At 36.2% G+C, this 25198-nt stretch overlaps 1 protein-coding gene and 2 long non-coding RNA genes across 3 annotated transcripts; 2 read left to right on the top strand and 1 right to left on the bottom strand.

The window, feature by feature from the left end:
• The first annotated feature begins 334 nt into the window (after window positions 1-334).
• Window positions 335-9496, top strand: LOC107950648 (ABC transporter G family member 35). Its single transcript, XM_041089752.1, is given in 21 exon segments — window positions 335-935; window positions 1022-1231; window positions 1316-1400; window positions 1484-1643; window positions 1740-1816; window positions 1913-1966; window positions 2109-2199; window positions 2309-2610; window positions 2939-3537; window positions 3539-3792; window positions 3873-3982; window positions 4086-4239; window positions 4332-4481; window positions 4586-4758; window positions 4857-5189; window positions 5285-5659; window positions 5763-5896; window positions 5981-6208; window positions 8369-8540; window positions 8628-8882; window positions 8966-9496. Coding segments are annotated over 21 exon segments (4572 nt in total). The 5' UTR covers window positions 335-552; the 3' UTR covers window positions 9239-9496.
• A 6753-nt stretch (window positions 9497-16249) lies between these two features.
• LOC121215362 (uncharacterized) lies at window positions 16250-18312 on the top strand. The gene is made up of 3 exons (XR_005911177.1): window positions 16250-16735; window positions 16926-16962; window positions 18016-18312. It is a non-coding gene; the product is annotated as an uncharacterized lncRNA (long non-coding RNA).
• Window positions 18313-20666: 2354 nt separating this feature from the next.
• Window positions 20667-22114, bottom strand: LOC107950653 (uncharacterized). Its single transcript, XR_001698139.1, has 2 exons — window positions 21837-22114; window positions 20667-21685 (listed from the first exon to the last, which is right to left on the bottom strand). It is a non-coding gene; the product is annotated as an uncharacterized lncRNA (long non-coding RNA).
• Between the last annotated feature and the right edge of the window lie 3084 nt (window positions 22115-25198).

The raw sequence follows: 25198 nt of genomic DNA, 5'->3' as shown, positions 1-25198 counted from the left end.
GGTATGGATTGTTAACCCGTAAATTTGGGACACCAACATATTTAGTACATGAAATAAGCTAAAGTTTGTAACTTTTTATCCATGAATTCTTACCAGAACCGAAACCCAAAATAAATTTTTATCAGAAGAATCTTTTTAAAAAACTAATTGAATGGTGAATTAAAAATAATAATAATTGAAAACTGTTAGTTGAAATAGCAATTATTTAGGGTTTATTGAGTAATGAAAACACCTACAATTGACTTTATGACTAAGGGGCAAGGGCCTATCAGATTTGAAAACTCTTCATTTTAATCTCTTACTTTGCACGTATAAATATTCCTTCACACTGACATGATCTTCGGACCATTTCTCTACAGTTTCAAAAACCAGACACAAATGGGTGAGAAAACACAAGAGATTGACACAACTTTTCCCAAGAATCCTTCAAGTCAAAATTGAGTTTTGATTTCCCATAGTGAGTGCTTCGCTTCCAGTTGCTTCACTTAAATTTTTTTCCTATTTTCTTGTTTGGCAAGAGAGAAAACACAAAGAGAAAAAGAAAAAAAAATTATGGACGATTTTGAAAGAGGTCGAAATCCTAGCAAGAGAACGGAGCATAGCAGCATAGCAAGGAGTCTAAGCAGAAGTAGCTGGACAATGGAAGATGTATTTTCAGGTTCCATGCAATCCAGACGAAGTGGTGCAGGGGATGAAGATGAAGAAGCTCTAAAATGGGCAGCCATCCAGAGGTTACCAACGTATGATCGGCTAAGAACCAGCATCATGCAATCGTTCGTGGATCATGAAATTGTCGGAAACAAGGTGGAACATCGACAAGTAGATGTTACAAAGCTTGACATGAATGAAAGACAAAAATTCATCGACATGCTCTTTAAGGTTGCTGAGGAAGATAATGAAAAGTTCTTGAAGAAGTTGAGAAACAGGATTGATAAGTAAGTTAATTTTCTAATATATATGGAACTTTGGAATGTTATTTTGGTTAATGAAATTTGTTATATATGATGACAATGACACACAGGGTTGGTATTACACTACCAACAGTAGAAGTGAGGTATCAGCAGTTGACGATTGAAGCCAATTGCTACACTGGCAGCCGAGCTCTTCCTTCTCTTCCGAACGTTGCTAGAAACATTGCTGAATCAGCTCTTGGCATGCTTGGAATCAAACTTGCGAAAACAACAAATCTCACCATTCTTAATGAAGTCTCGGGGATCATTAAACCATCCAGGTACTTAATAATCCCACTCTTCATTTTATTTGAAATGACACATATGCAAATGCCTAATCATATATATAATATTCATATTTATAGGATGACACTCCTACTGGGGCCACCTTCTTCTGGGAAAACCACCCTTTTGCTGGCATTGGCTGGCAAGTTGGATCAAAGCTTAAGGGTTAGTTGAAAATCTTTTTTTTATTATGTATAAATATAGGTTCTGATTTTGATCAAAACAAAGCTGGTTTTGTAATTTAACAGGTTAAAGGAGAAGTAACATACAATGGATATAGACTGAATGAATTTGTTCCTAAAAAGACATCTGCATATATCAGCCAAAATGATGTTCATGTTGGAGAAATGACGGTGAAAGAGACCTTTGATTTCTCAACAAGATGTCAGGGTGTTGGGACTCGATATGGTAAACAATTATATAACAAAATAAATAACCATTATTTTTTTATGCTTTGGTTTATATAATTTAACTGAATCTTTTTAATTTTATTTTTCCTTTTAGATCTTTTAAGTGAGCTTGCTAGAAGAGAAAAAGATGCAGGAATTTTTCCGGAAGCTGATGTTGATCTTTTCATGAAGGTATAAAACTGAAATCCCAGAATCTTAATCATTCATATTAATTAAAAATTTTAATTATGATTTTGCTTTTAATTTGACTTTGAATATTATTTTCAGGCAACTGCCATGGAAGGAGTTGAAAGTAGCCTTATCACTGATTACACTCTCAAAGTAAGTCAATTCAAATCATTGTATAAAAAATGACAGCAATACTAAATTAGCCCTAGTAGTTGAGAAGTGCAGTCACCAACCATGCCAACAAACACGGATCTCACGTCATATATGCCTTGTTTTGTGTTGACGAAATTGTCAGCTTTTGGGGCTCGACATATGCAAGGATATTATTGTTGGGGATGAAATGCAGCGGGGAATTTCTGGTGGACAAAAGAAAAGAGTAACAACAGGTTGGTAATTATTTAGATATCTCCAAAACCTGGTTGGTGTATTAAATCCCAAGTCTTTTTTGACATTTAAAGTTTCATATAATAATTTTAGGATTATGATTAAATATAGGGGAAATGATTGTTGGTCCAACCAAGACGCTATTCATGGATGAAATATCAACGGGTCTTGATAGTTCCACAACATACCAGATAGTGAAGTGTTTGCAGCAGGTTGTGCACTTAACTGAGGCCACAATCTTGATGTCCCTGCTCCAACCAGCTCCCGAGACTTTCGATTTGTTCGACGATATCATCCTCTTGTCCCAAGGCCAAATTGTTTATCAGGGTCCACGTGAGCATATTCTCGACTTCTTCGAGGCTTGTGGGTTCAAATGTCCTAAAAGGAAAGACACTGCTGACTTCTTACAAGAGGTAATGTGGAAACCTGGATGTCCAACTCATATTTAAACATGACATGAGTATGGGGATGTAACACCAGGCCCAGCCCTGGGTGTAGGCGTGATCGCTCAAGACCCAAAGTTGAAAGAGATTCAAAATATTGGTTTTCAAATTTTAAAGGGTTCAAAATAAAATTTTTAATATTTAAAAGTCAAAAAAGATGTTACTAACTTTTAAGGGGTCCAAAAATAATTTTTTTAATTTTAAAGGGCCCAAATTTTTTTTTTCAACTTTTAAGGACTTAAAAGGTTTTTCCTCCATCAGGAACGGACATGTGTAACACTAGTGAAAATGGTTACAGGTTACTTCAAAGAAGGATCAAGAACAATACTGGGCAGATAGAAGCAAGCCATACAGATACATTACAGTGAGTGAGTTTGCAAACAGGTTCAAGCGATTCCATGTTGGAATGCGGCTCGATAACGAGCTCTCTATTCCTTTTGACAAGTCGAAAGGACACATAGCAGCATTGGCTTTCCAAAAGTACTCGGTCTCCAAAATGGAACTTCTTAAGGCTTGTTGGGACAAAGAATGGCTATTGATCAAGAGGAATTCATTCATTTACGTGTTCAAAACTGTCCAAATTATCATCATGGCAGTTGTTGCATCCACGGTGTTTCTGCAGACTGAATTGAACACTAGAAGCGAGCAAGATGGTGCAATCTATGTAGGTGCACTTCTATTTGCAATGATCATTAACATGTTTAATGGTTTCTCCGAACTCTCCGTGATGATCACTAGGCTTCCAGTGTTTTACAAGCAAAGGGACCTTTTATTCCATCCTGCTTGGACTTTCACTCTGCCCAGTTTCTTGCTCAAGGTCCCCATATCGGCTCTCGAATCTGTTGTTTGGATGGCTGTAACATATTACACTATGGGATTTGCACCAGAGGCCAGCAGGTAAATCATATGGCAGCAACCCATTTTCCATTGTACTAATCCGAGCTTTTCTTTTACTTGACCAACAACTTAACAACCATTCAAACCTATTGCAGATTTTTCAAGCACTTTCTGTTGGTGTTTTGATACAACAAATGGCATCTGGGCTCTTTAGGCTCATCGCCGGATTATGCAGAACAATGATCATAGCTAACACTGGCGGGGCACTCACGCTTCTCCTTGTGTTCTTGTTGGGAGGCTTCATGATTCCAAAACGTGAGCAACACTAGAAGAAGATTATTACAATTCTCCAACTTTGTACAAGTTAACTAATATAGAGTGTTTTACTTTGATAGGTGAAATTCCAAATTGGTGGGAATGGGCTTACTGGATTTCACCATTGACTTATAGTTTCAATGCCATTACTGTGAATGAAATGTTTGCGCCGAGGTGGATGAACAAACGGGTATGTTAAATAGCTTTCTTGTTTAGCAAGATATTAGATTGATCAGAGATTATGAAATGACAAGTAAGATTTCATTCAAATGAATGCTACATCTACAATGCAGGCTTCGGACAATGTCACACAGTTGGGGGTACAAATCCTTAGGAACTTTGATGTCCCAAATGATGAAAACTGGTACTGGATTGGCGCGACTGCTCTTTTCGGGTTCGCAGTGCTCTTTAACGTACTCTTCACCTTTGCCCTCATGTACCTAAACCGTAAGTTTCAACATTTGGTTTGGCTAATGTGTTGTAGCATATCAGTATCATTAAATAGCTAATCTTCTTCATTTTTCGGGTTGGCACAATAGCCCTTGGAAAGCCGCAAGCCGTAATTTCCGAGGAAACAGCAGAAAAACAGGAGGGTATTGAAGGTACTAAGGGAGAACCAAGGTTAAGGAGACCAAAATCGAGCAAAGATTCATCCCCTCAGTCACTCTCTTCTGCAGAAGCACTTGGAAGTAAGAAACTTCAGAAACTTAACAAAATATAACTGTTCCCATCATGTTTTCTCTCTTAACCATCAATACTAATCATTGTCATTTGTACTAAATGAAACCTTTAGAAGAAATAGCAATGCAAAGAATGAGCAGTGGGACCAATCCTAACGGAATGAGCCGGAATGAGTCTTCACTTGATGCTGCCATCAGAGTTGCTCCCAAGAGAGGAATGGTTCTTCCTTTCACTCCTCTTGCAATGTCCTTCGACACCGTCAATTACTATGTCGATATGCCACTGGTAAGATCTTTATTTTGCACTCTTTACAACTCGTATTTCGACGTAAACATTATAGTTGTTAGCATAGAGCATGGTTTGATAAGCAAGCTTTTAAATAGGAAATGAAGGCACAAGGAGTTGCCGAAGGCAGATTACAACTACTTCGAGGGGTAACCAGTGTGTTTAGGCCCGGAGTGTTGACTGCATTGATGGGAGTCAGTGGAGCCGGAAAGACAACATTGATGGATGTTTTAGCAGGAAGAAAAACCGGTGGATATATTGAGGGTGATATCAGAATATCCGGTTTCCCTAAGGTACAAGAGACCTTTGCCAGAATTTCTGGATACTGCGAACAAAATGATATTCACTCACCTCAAGTTACTGTCAAAGAATCTTTAATTTACTCGGCTTTCCTACGGCTACCGAAAGAAGTCAGCAATGAGGAAAAGATGGTAAGAACACTGGTTTATGTTATTGTCAATGAATAACACGACATTAGTTATTCAATTCAAGGTCTAAATTAACATTATTTGATGTTATGTTTTAGATTTTTGTGGATGAAGTTATCGAACTGGTCGAACTTGACAACCTTAAAGATGTTATAGTAGGGCTGCCAGGGGTCACCGGGTTGTCGACCGAACAAAGAAAGAGGTTGACAATTGCAGTAGAGCTTGTTGCTAATCCGTCAATCATTTTCATGGATGAACCAACATCCGGCCTAGATGCAAGGGCAGCAGCCATTGTCATGAGGACTGTCCGGAACACGGTGGATACCGGACGAACAGTTGTGTGCACTATTCATCAGCCTAGTATCGATATCTTCGAAGCCTTTGATGAATTACTACTATTGAAAATAGGAGGTCAGGTGATTTACTCCGGACCCTTGGGCAAAAATTCTAGCAAGATCATTGAATATTTTGAGGTATGTAACCATAAACAAGATTTCTCATATCTAATACACTAACTAGTTCAAAGAGGAAAAACAAGAAATCATCATTTGATTCCCCTCTTAATCACCATTGTAGTCCATTCCTGGAACCCCCAAAATTAAAGACAAGTACAATCCAGCTACTTGGATGCTAGAAGTGAGCTCCCTAGCTGCTGAAGTTCGACTCGGAATCGACTTTGCCAAACACTATAAATCATCATCTTTATATCAGTAAGTCAATTTCAATTGTTTACCATTCACTTATTTTTGTGGCATTGCATTGAGGTAATATAATATATATGTGTATGTGAACAGGAGAAAGAAGGCCTTAGTAATGGAGTTAAACACACCGCCCCTAGGAGCTAAAGAACTTTATTTCGCCTCTCAGTACTCACAATCCACATGGGGTCAATTCAGATCATGCTTTTGGAAACAATGGTGGACTTATTGGAGAAGTCCAGATTATAACCTTGTGAGATACTTCTTCACTTTAGTTGCGGCCCTCATGGTTGGCACTATATTCTGGCAGGTCGGCACTAAAAGGTATGCAATGATATCCGGCTTACAAACCTCAATTTGTTGTTTCTATTTTTGTTGAGGGTTGACCCGTATAAACAAAGAAATAGAAAAATAGAAAAGTTGAAGAATACAAATATTTAAATGGAAAACTCTTCCGAAGAGGATAAAAACCACGGCAAAGAAAACTTCATTAATTGACAAACCAACGAAGAGCACAAGATGAATAAAATAATCTCAAAGAACAAAATCCAAACCAGAATACAAAGCTATATTAAAACTCTCCTCAAAAATCTTCATCAAAACTCGTATTTTCACAAGCCTTCCTTATACATAAAGACTGTAGTCTTTCGACCTATCATCAAAACAAGAGCTCCGCAAGATACCTTAATGTTGCTTGATTCGATGTCGATCCTACAACTCTTCGAGTCTAAATTTCCAAGGAGATGAGATTCTTCATTAAATTAGGCACATGCCTGACATCTGATAGTGTCCTAATGATTTCGTCGTACATCCTAATCTGAATGGTACCAACATCGGTTACCTTATAGGGTGAATTGTTCACCATAAGCACAACTCGACCTTTAACTGGACTGTATGTGGAGAACAAGTCGTTGTTTGAACACATATGGAAAGAGCACATCGAATCCAAAGTTCACTTGGACGTAAGTTTAGACCTTTTGGTCATAGACACCAACAACCAATCATCAGCATTGTCCTCGGCCACACTAGCATCGATTACCTTAGCCTTCTACTCCTTGTCGGTTTCAGTAGCCCTCATGTTTTTATTTTTCAACTTATAACATTTTGCTTTAATGTGATGCAACTTCTTGTAGTAGTGACATGTTTTGTCATAATTCCGTGTTCTCGATCTTGATCTAGATTTGTTCTGACCTAAATCTTTAAACTGTTGCTACCTCTAGCAACTAAAAACGAGGCTTGATTACCAGGCTTTCTACCCGAACCTAACTCATTATTGATTTTTTCCTTGCTCAACAAGTTACCATTCACATCTTCAAATGATAGTTTATCTCTACCATAAATCAGGGTCTCCATAAAAGTTTTATACGAAGGAGGCAAAGAACATAATAATAGCATAGTCTAATCTTCATCATCTATATTAACCTCGACATTCTTCAGATCGTTTAAGAGAGTAACAAATTGATTGATGTGACCCATAAGGTTCTCACATTCATCCATACGATACGTGTATAGGCGTTGTTTGAACACCAATCGATTCGCTAGAGACTGTCATATAAAGGGTTTCTAATTTTCCCTATAAGGTTGTTGCCGCTTTCTCTGTAAGCACCTCTTGCAACATATTGTTCGTGAGGCACAATTGAATTATTGACAGTCTTTTCATCAAGCTCTTCCCATTTCGATTGATCTAGATTTTTGGGTTTTTCCTGATATCGACATTCTTCACATCGTTCTAAACCAAAATTGTCATCATCTGAACTTGCCACAAACTGAAATTTGTGATCCCATCGAAACTATCTCATTGTTGCCATCCTGAACGGGTCAATATGCAGAAAATGAATCAAGATCGGATACCAATTTTTTGGAGATCAACCTGTATAAACAACGAAATAGAAATATTGAAAAGATTAAGAACACAAATATTTACGTGGAAAACTCTTCCGAAGAATATAAAAACTATGGGCAAAGAAAACTTCACTAATCGACAAGCCAACGAATAGTACAAGATGAAGATAATAATCTCAAAAAACAAAACACAAAACCCGAATACAAAGTTCTCTCAAAAACTCTCCCTAAGACTTTTCATCAAATCTCACATAAGAGATATTCTGTTAATTCTCTAAACAGGGTTACAAAGACCCTTTAAATATGCTAATATTAAAGTCCTAATATGACTAAAATTTTTCTAGACTAATCAGAGTTTAACTAGGAAAATATAGCAAATTTTAACTGGGAGAAGAAACCCGGTTTAAGTTCAGTACATGTCGCCACACCATGACATGGCATATTGCCTAGTCGGGACGTCGTCCGTCGCGTCGTCGCGACGTCGTGCTCCTCCTCGTCGTGACATCGATTCTGTTTCGTCTCTAGTTTTTCTGAAGATGCAATGCATACCCCACAATTTTCATGTTTGCAACATTATTCGGAGTTGGACAAAAGCCTTACTGACTATTTCTATATTCTCTTTCTCTTTGTTTCATGGTTCAGGGATACGTCAAGTGATCTTACAATGATAATTGGGGCAATGTATGCCGCAGTCTTTTTTGTCGGCATTAACAACTGCTCAACGGTACAACCGATTGTAGCCATTGAAAGAACGGTGTTCTATCGTGAACGAGCAGCCGGGATGTACTCTGCATTACCATACGCCCTGGCACAGGTATGTGCAACCATTTTGTCACTATCTTTCATTACATTTCTCTTCTTTAATCCCGAAATTAACTACATAAATTGCTTAAATTTGCAGGTATTATGTGAAGTACCCTACATATTATTCCAAACAACATATTATACACTTATAGTGTATGCTATGGTGGGATTTCAATGGACAGCAGCAAAGTTCTTCTGGTTTTATTTCATCAGCTTCTTCTCCTTCCTTTACTTCACTTACTATGGAATGATGACCGTTTCGATCACACCCAACCATCAAATAGCAGCCATATTGGCCGCTGCGTTCTATGCAATCTTTAATCTTTTCTCTGGCTTCTATATTCCAAGACCGGTAAGTTTACTTCTTCACAAGCAACCGTGCTTTTAACCATAATTAAAGCCTGATACAAATTCATAAATTGTTGAAAATTCCAGAGAATCCCCAAGTGGTGGATCTGGTATTACTGGATTTGCCCTATGGCATGGACCGTTTATGGACTCATAGTGTCTCAATATGGAGATATTGAAGCCACCATTAAAGCACCTGGTTTCGATCCAGACCCTTCTGTTAAATCATATATTAAAGATCAGTACGGCTATGATTCAGACTTCATGGGACCCGTTGCCGGAGTTTTGGTGGGGTTTGCAGTGTTCTTTGCCTTCATGTTTGCCTGCTGCATTAAGAAACTCAACTTCCAGACCAGATAAATATGGGATTCATTAAATAGAAAAATTTTCATCTTCTTCAAGCTAGCATTATATTGTACTTCCATCCAAAATTCAAATATGGTGTCGATTTTATCAAGCTGGTGGTGTTGATCATTTTCATATATTGTGTACTGTTTCAAGAGCTGGAAATTAATGTAAAGTTTTTGTTTTGTAGGTTTTTAAAAGGAAGAAACTATTTTCTATCTTGGCATTGTTCAACTTCTTCCGTGCATTGCACTCGATTAGTTTCCTTTAAGGAACAAATTTACGTAATACAAAATAGATTTAACATATAATAAAATTTATATTCTTTTCAACAAATCCAATTCTTACGTCGACATTTCAATTCATTATGTTTAAACTTTAAGTTAGTATGTATATATATATATTGATTAAACCACCAACAATTGCATTATTGAACGGTTGTTACATTTGACAATTATCTTGTCATTCATAGCAGCAGGGTAGACTACACAATGTTACTAAGAATCTCCCCTTGGACCATGTATCTTTCTCAAAATAGCTAGAATATTAGAGTGCACAAACTTTTTTACATTTGAACTCAAATATCTCATCAATTATATTAATATAGGATAAGTGGCTTTCATTATAGAAATTCACAACTAAATCCATCCATGTTAGTAAAATTAATGATACTGATGTTTATTATGGAAACTACATGTAAATTAATTTCAATCATTTCTATTTTCTTTTAGTCCTGTTTCATGACTCAAACGGTCCAAAAACACTTTTTAATACTTTATCTAAAACCAAGTTAATATCATTATTTTGAAGGTATTCAATAAACACATTAATTTCATAAAACTTTGGTATATATGTAGATAAAATATTAGATTTATCACCTAAATTCTTATTAAAATAAAATACAAGTGGCAAAATAGGGGATCCACTGTTTGATATTGACTTGAATAGGGTGTTTCAACCTTACTGTATTACTTATATTAGATGTTGATTAGAATAAGGTTTTCTAAACCTATAAATAGACGCAGTCTATACTTCTTGTAATCAATCGAATTCGACATAGTAAATTTTCTTCTCCTCTGCTCGTGGTTTTTCCCTGAAAGTGTTTTCACCTAAAATCTTTGTGTTCTATTTTTGTTTCTTTTTTTTGCGATACATCGCCATCATCAACATTCTATTTTAACATAAAATAAATGTATACATGTCAAAAACATAAATGGAATAACATACTCCCACTAAAGTGGCTAATCTTATAGTCTAACAATACCCGTATGAACAACATGCTCATTAAACACTTTAGGTGATAAAATGAGCAAATTTCCAATGATTGAGTTTGCATTAAAATGCTTTATTGACACTAAAAAGACTAATCTTTTGTTTTCACAACCAGGTCTAAATGCTATCTTTCGACATTAGATCATTATCACCTTTTATCATAAGTATCTTAAGTGTGTATCTCTTGGTGCACAATTTTGCATGCTTAATATATTGTGCATCTTATTAATGTAACTTTTTTGCGATAGTCTAGCTATACTTGTGTTATGTGTCAGTAACCAGAAAAAGAGAATATAGGAATAGAAAAGGAGAATAGACAGTAGGTTAAAAAGTTGGAAAAATATCCAGCGAATACATATAGATTTCACGTTTTACATGCTTTATTATTTATATTCTTAATCCTTAGGATCCTTAGAAGCGGGCAAAATTGGTTAAGGCCTGGGGTGCCTTTCTCTCTCTCAAGCTTTTGCGTAATTCTCGATTGTCCTTGGTGACCGTTTCTTGATTGCCAACTCCTCCTGTGGTTACGTCCTCATTCCCTGCTTCTGCTATTTCAACTCTTTCCTTGACATTATGCCCTCCCGAAAGAAGGACCTTGTCCTCAAGGTTCTTAGTAGGTGCAGGCTAAAGAAAATCCTCTATCATCAAAGGCACAGGAGTGATTTATTGAAGAGGTTGACCCTTACATGGTTTGAGCTGGGACACACGAAATATGGGATGTATGCAGGTGGAATCCGGTAATTCTAGCTTATAAGCCACAAGACTAATACATTTTATAATTTGATAAAGGCCAAAGAATTGTGGTCCAAGCTTTTGATGTCTCCTTAGACGTAATGACAGTTGTCGATAGGGTTGTAAACGCACAAATGCCCAGCTACCTTCCTCGAGTTCTAGTTCGCGTCGATACTTGTCCACTTGATTTATCATACGTCATTGCGCTCGAACTAAATTGTAAATATTCGAAGCAACGCATCACGTTCCTGCAAATCATGATCTACCTGAGCATTATGAGAACTGCCCTCTAAGTAGTTAAGGATGGTGGGAGGGTCACACCCATACAAAGCTCGAAAGGGGGTCATCCCTGCTGATGTCTGATAGGTCGTATTATACCAGTACTCTGCCCATGCTAAGTATTGTTCCCACTTGCTTGGATCATCGCCTGCCATACAACGAAGATACATCTCTAGGCACCGATTCAAAGCTTCGGTTTGCCCATCAGTCTGTGGGTGGTAAGCTGAACTTAAACATAACTCGGTTCCTTGTAGCTTGGCTATTTCGGTCCACATTTCACTAACAAAAATCTAATCTCTATCACTGACAATTGTTCTCGGTATCCCATGAAGTTTCACAATCCCTTGTACCATGACCTTGGCTATATATTTACTCTTGAAGTGCTTCGGAAGTGTAAAAAAATGTCCGTACTTAGTGATCCGGTCGACAACTACAAATATAGTTTCCTTTCCCTTAGATTTTGGCAAGCCCATAATGAAGTCTAAAGAGATGTCTTCAAATACCTAGTTAGGAATGGGGAGGGGTTGAAAAAGTCCCGCCGAGGCCAAGATATCACTTTTAATTCGTTGGCAAACTTGGCATTCAGTGAAAAACTGTCGAACCTCTTTCTGCATACCTTTCCAATAAAAGTTCGCAGCTAGTTTTTGAAAGGTACGTGTAATACCAGCATGTCCACCCATTATCGAACTATGAAATTCTCGTAATAATAGTGATTTCAGTGTAGCTTCCTAAGGTACCAAAATTCTCCCTCGCACCAATATCAAACCATCCTGCTCTTCATACCTAGAAAAAAAGGTTTGTCCCTTTCGAATGCTAGCTCGAATCTGCTTAACATCAACATTTTGTCGACTTGCTGTACATAGGTCATCAATGATACCAAACAGTGGTCGAGAAAAAGCCATGAAAGATGCTTTGATTTTCTTGGATAATGTGTTGGCAACATTTTTGAGTTTCCCCTGTTGGTAACGGATCTCGAAATCGCACCCGATTAAATTTATCAACCATCATTGTTGTTTCAGAGTTTGTATAGTTTGCTGGTTCAATTCCCTCAATGACTGCTGATCGGTAATTATCATGAATTTACGACCCACAAGATATTGACGCCACTTCCCCACTATTTAGGTAATGGAAAACATTTCTTAGTTGTAATTAGAAGCACTTTACATTCGTGGACTAAGCTTCTGGTTAAAATAGGCTAATGGCTTACCCTCCTGAGTTAAAACCACTCCTATTCCTGTTCTAGAAGCATCGATTTTGACCTAAAATTCTTTATCAAACTGCAGCAGTCTGACTACTGGAGTAGAGCAAAGACATGATTTCAAGTGGTCCATTGCACCTTGAGCCGCTTTAGTCCACTTAAATGATTGGCTGTTGCGAAGCAAATCAGAGATGGGAGCTGTGATGGTGGCAAATCCCTTAATAAATTTGCGATAGTAGGATACAATGCCTAAAAACCCTCGCACATCCTTAATCGTGGTAGGTACTGACCAAGATCAGATAGCTTCAACCTTTGTGGGATCCACTACCAATCCCTCTTGTGAGACTATATGACCCAGATATTCAACTGTGGTTTCTCCGAATATACACTTGCTATACTTTGCGACAAAACCATTCTCTTGCAACTTTTGTAGCACTTGCCGTACATGTTGCAGGCGTTCCTGCCAATTCCGACTGTAAACAAGAATGTCATCCAGAAAAATTGAAACAAATTTAGTAGAAATGGTTGAAAGAGATCATTCATTTTTTCCTGGAAAGTGGACGGCGCATTGGTTAACCCAAATGGCATTACGAGGAACTCGTAATGTCCTTCATGTGTTCAGAACGCTGTTTTTTGGGACATCATCAGCCTTGACATGAATCTGATGATATTCGACAACTAAATCCAATTTGGAGAAGAAGTGAGAATTACCCAAATCATCAAAAAGCTCCTCTATAGTGGGAATCAGAAATTTTTCATTAACGGTGACTGTAACAATCTATTTTCAGTAAAATCAGAATAATAGTTTTGGGACCACAAATCTGATGAGTAAATTATTATTTTATTATTAATTTAATGTTTATGGGATATTAGTAAGGTCGTATTAAAATTTCGGTAAGAAATTTTGATGTTTGCATGATTAATTAAGTTGAAAGGACTAAATCGTAAAAAGTGTAAAAGTTGAGTTCTAATAGCTAAAGTAGTCAAATAGCTATGGAATCTTAAATTAATAGAATTAAATGGTAATTAGACCATTTAATGAGTTAGTGGATATACATGGCATGGTTTTATTGAAATTTTAATAGTTTTAAAAGGTTAAATTAGTCATTTGGTAATTAAAAAGAAAAACTAAATAACAAAAGATGAGAAAAAATTGTCATCTTCATCTTTTGCTAATTAGAAAACCTAAAAAACCATTAGAAAAAGGGGGCTATTCAGCCAAGCTAACCTTGAGTGCATGGTATGTAATTTTGTCCCATTTTTAATGATTTTTATGTTTTTGAAGCCATTTTAGCTTAATCTAGCCAGCCCGGGGATTAATTTGTAAAACTATTAAAGGTTGAGGGTTATGTCATGAATGTTCCTGGATGATTTTTGATGTTTAATGCTAGACTATGAATCTTTGTTAATGAATAAACAAGTTTTGTAAAGTGAGTTTTGATGAAATTTGTATTTAGGGATTTATTTGTTAAAGTGATAGAATTTATATTAAATTTATGAAATAATGGTTTATTTGGGTTGATATAAGTCCCTAATAAGTTTTTTTTGACAAAAAAGGACCCAAAGGTCACTACCTCAAATTAAATTGCATTCGAAATAACATTGTTATGGATATCGCTAGGATAATCCATGTGAGAGTTCAAATTACAACTATTTAAATGAAACCAATTACAGAGAGAATGGGCTAATTTGTTACAATCGCGGTTAACCCATTTGACCTCGGTGAATACAAAAGAGTTAAGAAACTTACAAGCTTCTTTGATCCGGTACCCAAAGACTGTGATGTCCTCCTTGTGGTCACTAAAGCAGTTGACGATGCTTGCACAATCCGATTAAAAAATGACCTTATCAACATTGAGAAAATGAGCAAACCGAAAGCCATCAATGGAGGCATCCAACTCTGCCCACTCAGGATTAATCACCTTATTTGTGAAAGACGCTATTCCACTCAAAACAAAGACGTCAGAGTCTCTAGCAATGATGCCCAAGCTCGTGCCACAAGAGTTCACGACAGCATTAATATTAGCTTTGATAACCCATTTCGGTGGCTTTTCCCATCTACAGCATCTAGGGACTCAAGGTAAGATTGGTTGAAAGGAAATGTTGTTAATCCTGAAATCAGTATTGAGCTTACGAGCACACTCCCAAATCCCATACGTATCCTCCTCCTTACCTTTAAAGATGGCATTGTTTCTACTATTCTATATGATCCACAAGGTAGAAATAAACTCTTCAAAAGCCTTTTTGTCCAAAATCCTCATGGATTCTTCAATCCAATCGATACAAAAGTCATAAGAGTTAGTCAGCAACTGATTATCAAAACCATCCGCAATGAGAACGTCACAAGCTTTGGGTCAGTATTTTAATGCAGGAAGGAGCGTCTCATCCCCATTCTTACATCTCGAGCAAACTGGGTCTACATGACTCTTGATAGAGAAAAACTTAGTATTAGTAGGGATCAAACCATGACCAATTCGCCCAGTGAAGACCCGGATCTTAGGGAGGATTTTGAGCTTCCAAATGAACTTCCAAAAGAAACGGTGTGGCCCGTAGCCAACTCTGTTAAGGAGCATCCAAGAATGACCCAATTTAGACGTGTAGGATCCATGGGTGTTATGAAACCAAACAATTCTATCGCTCGAACCATTTTGCAAAATCAGAATGCCACAGATTTGGCTCGCTAAGTAGTCCCCGAAGATCATGAACATACATTTCCTGGAGAGCTTCGTAAAGGAGCTGTAGTGCCTTGTCATTGAGACCCTCGAAACCCCAAGTATCCCTATCAATTTGAATGCTTCGCCCATTCCCCACTTGCCACCCAAAACCTTTTTCAGGGGCTTTAGCCACCGTAAAGATGCTAGACCAAATGAAGGAGGGTTTGTCAACCTTCTTTGGATGAAAAAGATTCCCATCCGGAAAGTATTTCCAGCTAAGTACTTTGAAGCACAAGGTCTTCCTCTACGAGATAAGCCTCCAAACTGGTCGCTCGATTAGGGCCAAATTAAAGAGCTACAAGTCTCTGAAGCCCATACCGCCCATACCCTTCGGAAGACAAAGGCTATCCCACGCAAGCATGGCCTATCCACAACCATTCCTTTTACTAGCCCACCACTATCGATGGATTTTAGATGTCATCTTCGCAATCGTACCCTTAGGAGCAAGAAAAATAGAAAGTGCATAAGTAGGTAACGATTGTAGGATAGATTTTATAAAGACCTCTTTACCCCCATAAGAAAACAAACGTTCAGACCAACTATTGATCCTATTAGAAAACGATCAAGGATGTGTTTAAACGCCCCAGTTTTTTGTTATCCGATAAATAGAGGAAGTCTGAGATAATGGTCTAGCTTATTAACAACCAGCATCCCAAGTGAATTACCAAAAAAAGACCCTTTGATCCTCCGACGTTTTGGGACTAAACCAAAACTTTGATTTTGATAGGTTTATTTTTTGCCCCGAGACACTCTTGAATTGCCTAAGGATACTACAAACCGCGTTAACTTCCCTCTATTTATTCTTGAAAAATAGTAGCGCATCATCTGCAAAAACTAGATGGTAAGATAAGAGGGGATTATTAAGCAAACATGAAAAAACTTCCATGCAAAAGAGAAAAAGGTAAGATGAGAGCAAGGGTGAGCACAATTCGATTCGATTCGAAAAAATAGAAAAAAATTTTAAATTTTGAATTATTTGAATCGAGTTAATCGAATCAATTCGAATTTTTTTCGAATTTTGAGTTCGAATCGAGTTGAATTTTCAAATTCGAATAATTCGAATAATTCGAATATAAACTATATTTTTTATTTTTAAAATACACCACATATATTTTTTATTTTTAAAAAACACTACATTTAAAAATTAAAAGTTAAAACAAAATCACTTCCATTCTTCTAAAATCCCTAACTAAGCCCGTGCCCTCCCTCCTCCCTTTTTTCCCCAATTCGAAAATGTTCACCTCCGGTCCACCCTCCTCCACCGATCCACCTCCGGTCCTCCACGGCTGACGGCTCCACCCAATTCCAAAATCAGAGGTATGTTAACTTTTATTTCTCTCTTATTCTTCGCGAATTTTAAAAGAAAAGAATTCCCGATCTTTTTCAGTGAAAAAGATAATGCAGTCTTTTTGACTAATATTTCTTTTCAAATTCTCTTCTCTACTTCTTTTTTTCCCTAATTGAAGATAATCTAATATTGATTTGTAATTGTATTATTATTTTCCAGCCAAGAGAAGGAAGAATCTCGGGTTTCAGATTTTAAGGTATGTTGAAATTAGAGTTACATGTTAAATTTTCTATTTTCTTATTATTATTTGCTTAGTTGATTACTACGTGAAGGTTTTGTTTGGTTCAACTGTTGAACGTGCTGGAGACAGTATTTTCATGTATATTTTTAACCTTTAATTAAGACAGATTAATCTTTTCGGATTCTTTTTTCTTTTTAAATTGCATCGTTTCTTTGGCTATCATCCTTTGACCTTTACCATCTCAATATGGTGTGAGTGCTTGAAAGACGGTTATACCCTCGGCTTTCCATGTATTTTTCGGGCTATCCATATTTCTCATTCACTGTTTTTCTCTTCCTCCTTTCTTTGCGGAATTATTATGTTCATGAAAATTTTGTATTATTTGAAACTGGATTAAACCTTTTTTTTCTTGGAGAAAAATTAAAATCCTCTGTTCAGTTGTAAATACTTTTGAAAGCAGCCTATTTGTAAATTATACGTTTATGTCATATTCCCCGAGCTTGCTAGTATAGGATTTAACTCATAAGATGAGCACCTGAGGTAACTAACAATTTCAAATTTCAATTGTGGAATTAAATCCATATTCTAAACTTTCCAACACAGTTTGGTGAAAGTTGAATAAGTTAATATCAATGAAGCCCCAAATATTTATGTCAGACTGCACTTGTTTTGATTTCTATAAAGTTGTTTATGATAAGCTGATTAGAATTAGATCAAACATGCTAAGCATCAGGAAGTAGAAATCTGTAAATCTTAACTGTTTGTAGAGAGCATCAAGCCAATTCAAGGAACACGAATGTGACTTTCAGTGATTTCTTGGTGTTCTTTTGAGCATTGAAGAAGGCAGTATTCGTTGCGCCTGTACAACCATTTGTCTGCTTTGTGAGAGTAATATGGAAGTAGAATGATTTGTGATGATATCTGCATACTTTAAAGCATTTGTTCAGAAATTTTAATATTAAATCAAGTGGTTGGATCTAATTAAATATCAGTATTGATTTGCTTGTATGATTTTTTACTGAGCCATTCTATCTAGAAAATTTGCTTCATGTTTCTCCTTGATTGCAGTTGACAGAGAGAGGTGAACCAACTTCTATAAAAGGTTTCACCTTTGGTGCTTTGACCATGGGAAACAACGATGAAGGCAAGTCTTCTAAGTCTGACAAATCATCTTCACCAGTGCCAATAGTAAGCTAAGAGATTATGCATGTTTAACTGTGAATATTTTATGTTTATGTATTTTATTTTTAGGGAATAGATCTTTAAAGTAGCTGTATGATTTTCACAACAAAGTTTGATCATTGCCATTTTATTTAGGGATTTGGTATGATGCAACTTAATAGGAAATTAAATGTGCTTCATTTCTCTTTCGTCTGCTTATTTTATACATCCAATGCTTGTTTTGTTCTTCATTATGTTTTGTTTTTTTATTATAATGTTGTTTATTTCGACTCATGCTATTTACTTGGACTTTTACTTATGTTTTTTATTATAATCTTTTTGTATTATTTTTGTTGTTTATTTGGAATCATGTTGTTTATTTGGGTTGATGTTGTGTTACTTTTATTTATTCACTTATTTACTTCAATTTTTTTGTTCTATGATTATGTTTAAAAACTTTAAAGAAGTTTATTTTTTGAAAAATTACATAAAAATAAACAACAATAATTTTATTTTATTTTTAAACTTAACTCGAACAAATAATTCGATTTGATTCGATTCGATTTCTATCTCACTCGATTCGATTCGATAAAACTTCAAATAAAGTTAGGATGATAAAATGAGATTCGAAAACTCGATTAACTCGAAAATTTTTTATTCGATTCGATTCGATCGAATGCTCACCCCTAGATGAGAGGGGATCTCCCTAACGAAGGCCACGATCCGAAATAATTTCCTCTGAGAGAGTCGTATTGCATTTGATAATGTACTTAATCGAATGGATGAACTGCATGATCAAAGCCACCCACCCTTCTGCAAAACCCATACGAATCATGACATCTTCAAAAAAATCCCACTCAACCCTATTGTAGGCTTTACTCATATCAAGTTTAATCACCAACCTCTTATTAAGACCATTTTTGGAACTCTGAAGATAGTTCACAAGCTCATAAGCAATCAAGACATTATCATGAATCATATGACCTGGAACAAAAGCACTTTGATTAGGGCTAATGCAAGAATGGGGTACCAACTTGAGCCTGTTAGCCAAGGCCTTAGAAATGATTTTGTAGATGACTCTGCAAAGGCTAATGGGCCTAAGATTCATCATGTCTTTGGGGTCCTTTATTTTGTGGATAAGCACAAGCATCGTATCATTAATCTCCTCAATATTTCTCCTACCCTCAACACATCATGACAGAAGCGAATGACATTTGCACCCACCACATCCCAATGTTCTCGAAAAAAGAGACCAGAAAGGCCATCAATACTAGGGACCTTGCGAGGGTCCATATGGTCAAAAGCATCCATAATTTCCTTATCAGTGAACCGACCCATCAAGGCCTCATTCATCTCCGGAGAGATGCATATTTTAATATGGCTCATAACCCTAGTATCATTCACGGCCTCAGATCGGAACAAATCATGGAAGTAGTTCTACACCACTCTACAAACATTTGTTGCCCCCTCAACCCAAGTGCTATCCACATCATTTAAACCCTCGATTCTTTCTTTTTGGATCTACCCATCGTACGAATTTGAAAGAATCAAGTATTTCTTTCCCCTTCTTTAAGCCAGGCAATACGGGATCTCTGATCCCAATAAGACTCTTCTTCAGCATAAAGATGCCCCAACTCCGAACGGCTAGATCTGTGAAGCTTGGGATTTGATCTCATATAATGCTTTTCAATAAGGCTATCGTTCTACTTAATCAAGTTGCTCATACGACTCCTTAATCTATTATACGGAGCATGCTGCCACTGGCCAAGACTCAAATGAATTTTTTCAAGGTGATCAATGAGATTAAAGGGGTTACGATTCTCATCCCAAATCCTTTTGATGAGCTGCTTGGCGTTTCTATCTTTGGCCCAACAAGCCTCAAAATTAAAGAACAAAATAGGATCCTTCACATTATCATTGGGCTTGCGACTCGTCGAGTCGAGAAAGATAGCATCATGATCCGAACAACTTTGCCTCATAACTTCAGTGGAGAGGAAAAGCATTTTTTCCACCGAAGATGCCGAAATAACGAATCTATCCAACCTCTCTTTAACAAAACCAGAACCATCCCTATTGTTTGATCACGTGAACCATCCCTTAACCGTTTTCACATCAACCAAAGCCATCTCATCAAGGACTTTTTCAAACTCTTTCATAGCAATTCTAGGCTTCCTTCTCCCACCAATCTTTTCACTATCATTTAAAATGGCGTTAAAATCCCCCTACAATCTAGTCATCATGAATCGGATTGCCCACTCTTATTAAAAATCCCAAGACTATTCACGACTATTCAAGTTAGGAAAACCATAAAATCCTGTAAAATGAAAGCTGTCCATTACCTCAATAGAGACCACCAAATTAATATGATTGTTAGAAAAATTCTTAATAGAAACCGTAACATCATTTTTCCAAAGGAGGGCGAGACCCCCACGACAGCCCTCAGCATCCACCACAAAACATCCATCCATGCCACACTTAATTTTGAAACATTCCATCTCGCGGGTATTGGCTTTAGTCTCACTCAAGAAGATAATAAGAGGCTTTTTAACAATGAGGAGTTGTTTAAGATCACGAACGGTCGTTGGGTTTTCGAGCCCACGACAGTTCTAGCATAAAATTTCCATAATTTTGGGCGGGGCTTATCGCCATCCACTGCCAAATTAAATAGTCCGTTTACAGTCCATTTACAACCCGAGAAATAACAAAGGCTGAGATCAAAATTAAGGGGAAAATAAAACAAAAACACCTTTAACAGCAACCTCGACATGGAGTCAAGCAGAACAACGCATCCAGGATCAACACCCAGAAAGTAAAACAACCAAACCTCCACCCAGCCAATCACGAGGAACCAGCTCGAAAGCACGACAGAAGAAGCAGGACGAAAGACACCAACAAACCCTAGCAGACTTATAAGGAAAGAGCCACCACCCTTTGACAGCACCCTTGACGTAGAACCAAGCAGGGCGGCGCAACCAAGATAACCGAACATAGAGGGGAGCACACCAACCAGTCCCACGAGCAAGATTGGGATAGGAATGGAAACAAAAAAAAAAGAGTCAGCCGCTTCGAAGAAGAAAAGCAAAAAAAAAATAGAACACAAGACAAAAGCAAGAGCAAAAAACGCAGAAAAACTAAAGCATAACACAAAAAGAAAAAATAGAGGAACAGGTCTGAACTTATAAAGCCAAAAATCTAAAGCAAGCTCAAGAAATAATAAAATAATAGGCAACCAAACTAACAAAGAAAAAAGAAAAAAAGCAGTTCCGTTTATAGCCCAGATTAAGCAAAGGCTAAAACCGAAATAAAGAGAACAGAAAGAAAGAACAATAGACTAAATCATGGGCACCTTCAACTTAGAAAAAAAAGCAGACTTCATGCAAAAGCGCAAGAAGTAGATAGGACGCCAAGACCAGACACATAACAGATTCAATGTCGATCAGGGCGAGACCTTAACGCGAAGCCAACCAAATGAGAGCACACGAACAAGGAGACAACAAGGAGCTAGTCATTCTTCGAAGGAACCCAGGAAGCATCCACCCAAAAGAAGAACAAAAACAAAGCTCAAAAACAGGGAGAACTAATGAAAAAAAAGCAAGAAAGAGAAAACGTTAGAATGAAGCACAAAACAGCAGAATCAAGAAAAAACAAAAGATGCTTTGATTTCCTTGGATAATGCGTCGGCAACATTGTTGAGTTTCCCCTGTCGGTAACGGATCTCGAAATCGTACCCGATTAATTTCAAAAACCATCATTGTTGCTCCAAAGTTTGTATAGTCTGCTGGTCCAATTCCCTCAGCGACCGCTGATCGATGATGGTCATGAATTTACAACCCACAAGACATTGGTGCCACTTCCCCACTACCTGGGTAATGACAAACATTTCTCGATTGTAAGTGGAAGCACTTTGCATTCGTGGATTAAGCTTCTGGCTAAAATAGGTTAATGCTTACCCTCTTAAGTTAAAATTGCTCCTATTCCTATTTCAGAAGCATCGATTTTGACCTGAAATTCTTTATCAAACTACGATAGTCTAAGCACTAAAGCTATAACATCCAGTTCTACAGTGGTTACGGGACCACAAACTCGATGAGTAAGTTCGTAAATATTATTATTTAATATTTATGAGTCAAATATAGTATAAAAGAAATTTTGAATTAACAATTTATGCTATTCGAATGAACAATTAAGTTCAAGTGGTAAGACCCTAAAGTCAAGTGGTTTTAGAAAATGAGTTATCAGGACCTCGTTCCTATAAACTGAGATGTAAATATTTTTATAAATATTTACGGAGTGTTATTAAGGTTGTATTAAAGTTTTGTTAAGAAATTTTAATATTTAGATAATTAATTAATTGAAAAGGATTAAATTGTAAAAGATGCAAAGATTGAATTGTATTAATTAAAGGTTTCTAATAGCTATGAAAAGGTGAATTGTTGGACTTAGTTGGTAATGATACCAATTGAATTGTTGGTGGACGGATTTGGGTAATAAAAGCTTGAAATTTGGTTGATTTTTAAATGAACAAATTTGTAATTTCATAATTAATTGAAATTAAAAGAAACAAAGGCTTAAATATTATCATTTTTTTGGTTTCTTCTCTAACACAACCAAATATCCATTTAAAATTAAGCTAGGTTTCGGCCAAGGTGATTTCTTTATGCATGGTAAGTAATTCTTACCCGTTTTCATGGATTTGATGTTTTTGTTATCGTATTAGCTTAATTTAGCTAACCCGGGAGTCAATTTGTAAAGTTTTTGAATGTTTAGAATTTTAACATGGATTAATTTGAGATGTTTTTGAAAGTTTACGATAGAATCTTAAGCTTGATTTCTAGATAAGACTATTTTGTAAAGTAATTTTTTGTAATTTTACTGTTTAAGAACTAAAATGTGAAATTAGTAAAAGTACAAGGGCTTGATGTGAAATAGCAGAAAATATGGGTTGTAGTAGGTCCCAATAAATTAAACTAAGCTTGAAATTTTATAAAAATGGTTAATTTACATGTTTTAGGCTCAGGGAATAAATTCAATAAAAAAGAAAAGTTGGGGAAATTTTGTAAAAATGTCAAAAAGAACTAAATTGCATAAAATGAATTAGTTTGTTGTCTAAATTAATGAATTGAATGAAATTATTAATTTGGATTAAGAACGAGTAGAAAATCGAGGAGAAGAAGAAATTTCCAAATAGCCTTTATACTTAGTCATTGCTGCAATTTAACCAGATAAGTTCGTATGTTTAAATAAAGTTTTAATATTATTTATATATATGTTATAGTGTTGTTTATTATGTAAACGAACGATGGAAATCCAACAACGTTTCGATGATTATCGAGCCCCGTTTGAACCTTAAGAATGTATATGATACAAATGACATGTCTTTAGGGTTACCATGTTTCGGGTGCTAGTCTTGAATGTCCTACCGATAGTTGAGGTCTTGCATTTTTGCGGATGCTCGTCAGCTTGTGTGAGCAGCATCATGTAGTTTACATTCCAATCGTCAGCTTATTTGAGCAAACCCATTTTACGGCTCAAGTGAGCAGCGATGTAAAGGAAAAAGAAATGAAAGATTATATGTTTAGCACACTTCGTGTGAGCTTTCTCGCGTATCCGATGTTATTCTAAATGGTTCAACGGGCATGAAAAGGAAAGGAATGGTAAGCGTTCAAATTAATTATGTCATGAATCTATGAAAAGGATTAAAATAGAAACATTCAATGAAAGTATACTTATGTTTATGAAAATGACGATTTCAAGTGAATTATGTTTTAATGTACTAATATGTGTTGTTGGTGATTCTTAGACTTGTGCCAAGCTTATGGTTAGATTATATCATGCTTAATCTAAGTGATATATATTGAAATGGTAAGTATCCAAATGGAAATATGCTTATGTTCATGGAAAGGTGGTATGAATCAAAAGATATATTTTCTTATGAAATGGTTTATCATGTGGTTAATTCTAAAAGAGTTATGTATAAATGCACTAACTTGTGTATTGATGATGATGTTTAGACTTGTGTCAAGCTAGTGGTCATGGTTGATGTTTATACTTATGCCTTGTATTATGCAAATGAAATGGGTAAGAAAAGGGAATAAAGCGGTAAGTTTATAATTGAGATGCAATAGGATGAAATGAAAGGATTAATGATTTAAATAACGTATTCATGCCTGAGAAATCTACTTATGCTATGGATAAATGCACTAATTCATGAATTGATAATGTTATTTAAGCTTATGCTACGTAAATGGAGTGGTAAGTAAGTAAATGGAATGGTTCATAGTCTCATGAAAAGGTTAATGATTGTGTAATATGTCTTATAAAATCTTATTATGATAGGAAAGAAAAATATATATGGTGTTGATGGACTTACTCATTTGTGAGTTGATGGTTACATAGTTTGATAAATCTTGTGGTATTGGTATAGATTTATATTTACCCTATAAAGTTTCATTATTGAAATGGGATATTATATTTAAAGTTTATACGAGCTTACTAAGCATTCATTGCTTACGTAATTACTTTCCTTTACTTTACAGATTATTAGAAACTTAATCGAATTGGAAGCTCTTTCGAGACCTATCACACTATCTAGTGATTATATCAGTAGTTTTAATGTTTTGGCCTAGGTTATAATGGCATGTATATGTGGACTTGTGGTTTATGTTAGTTGATAAGTTGGCATGTATAGGTGTTATTATGGTTGGTACACTTTTGATACTTATGGCATCTTATTGATGTTTGATATTATGGTTAAGTTGATGCATGATTTCATTAGCCAATTTGGTATGTAATGGTATGTTTGCAATGTGGTCAAGTTATGCTATGTTTGAGATAGATATCAGCTAGATGTGTTTGTATGAATGAGATATGGTCAATTATGCATAGGTTTAGATATGTTAGTTTGATTGTGATTGAGGTGCCTTATTAGCATACTGGTCAGATGGATTAATGATATATTGAAATGGTCACTTTATGCATGTTTTGGGTATGTTTTAATGTCTTGGTCATATCTGCAAATTGTGTTTAGGTTCATGCTTGAACTGGGTGAAGGAAATAGCTTGATTTTGGCCAATTTCTTATCCACACGACC

Source organism: Gossypium hirsutum, chromosome D03, assembly GCF_007990345.1.
Source record: "Gossypium hirsutum isolate 1008001.06 chromosome D03, Gossypium_hirsutum_v2.1, whole genome shotgun sequence".
NCBI lineage: Eukaryota > Viridiplantae > Streptophyta > Magnoliopsida > Malvales > Malvaceae > Gossypium > Gossypium hirsutum.
The sequence above is the reverse complement of the archived record's forward strand: the minus strand, read 5'-3'. Positions and strand labels throughout refer to the sequence as shown.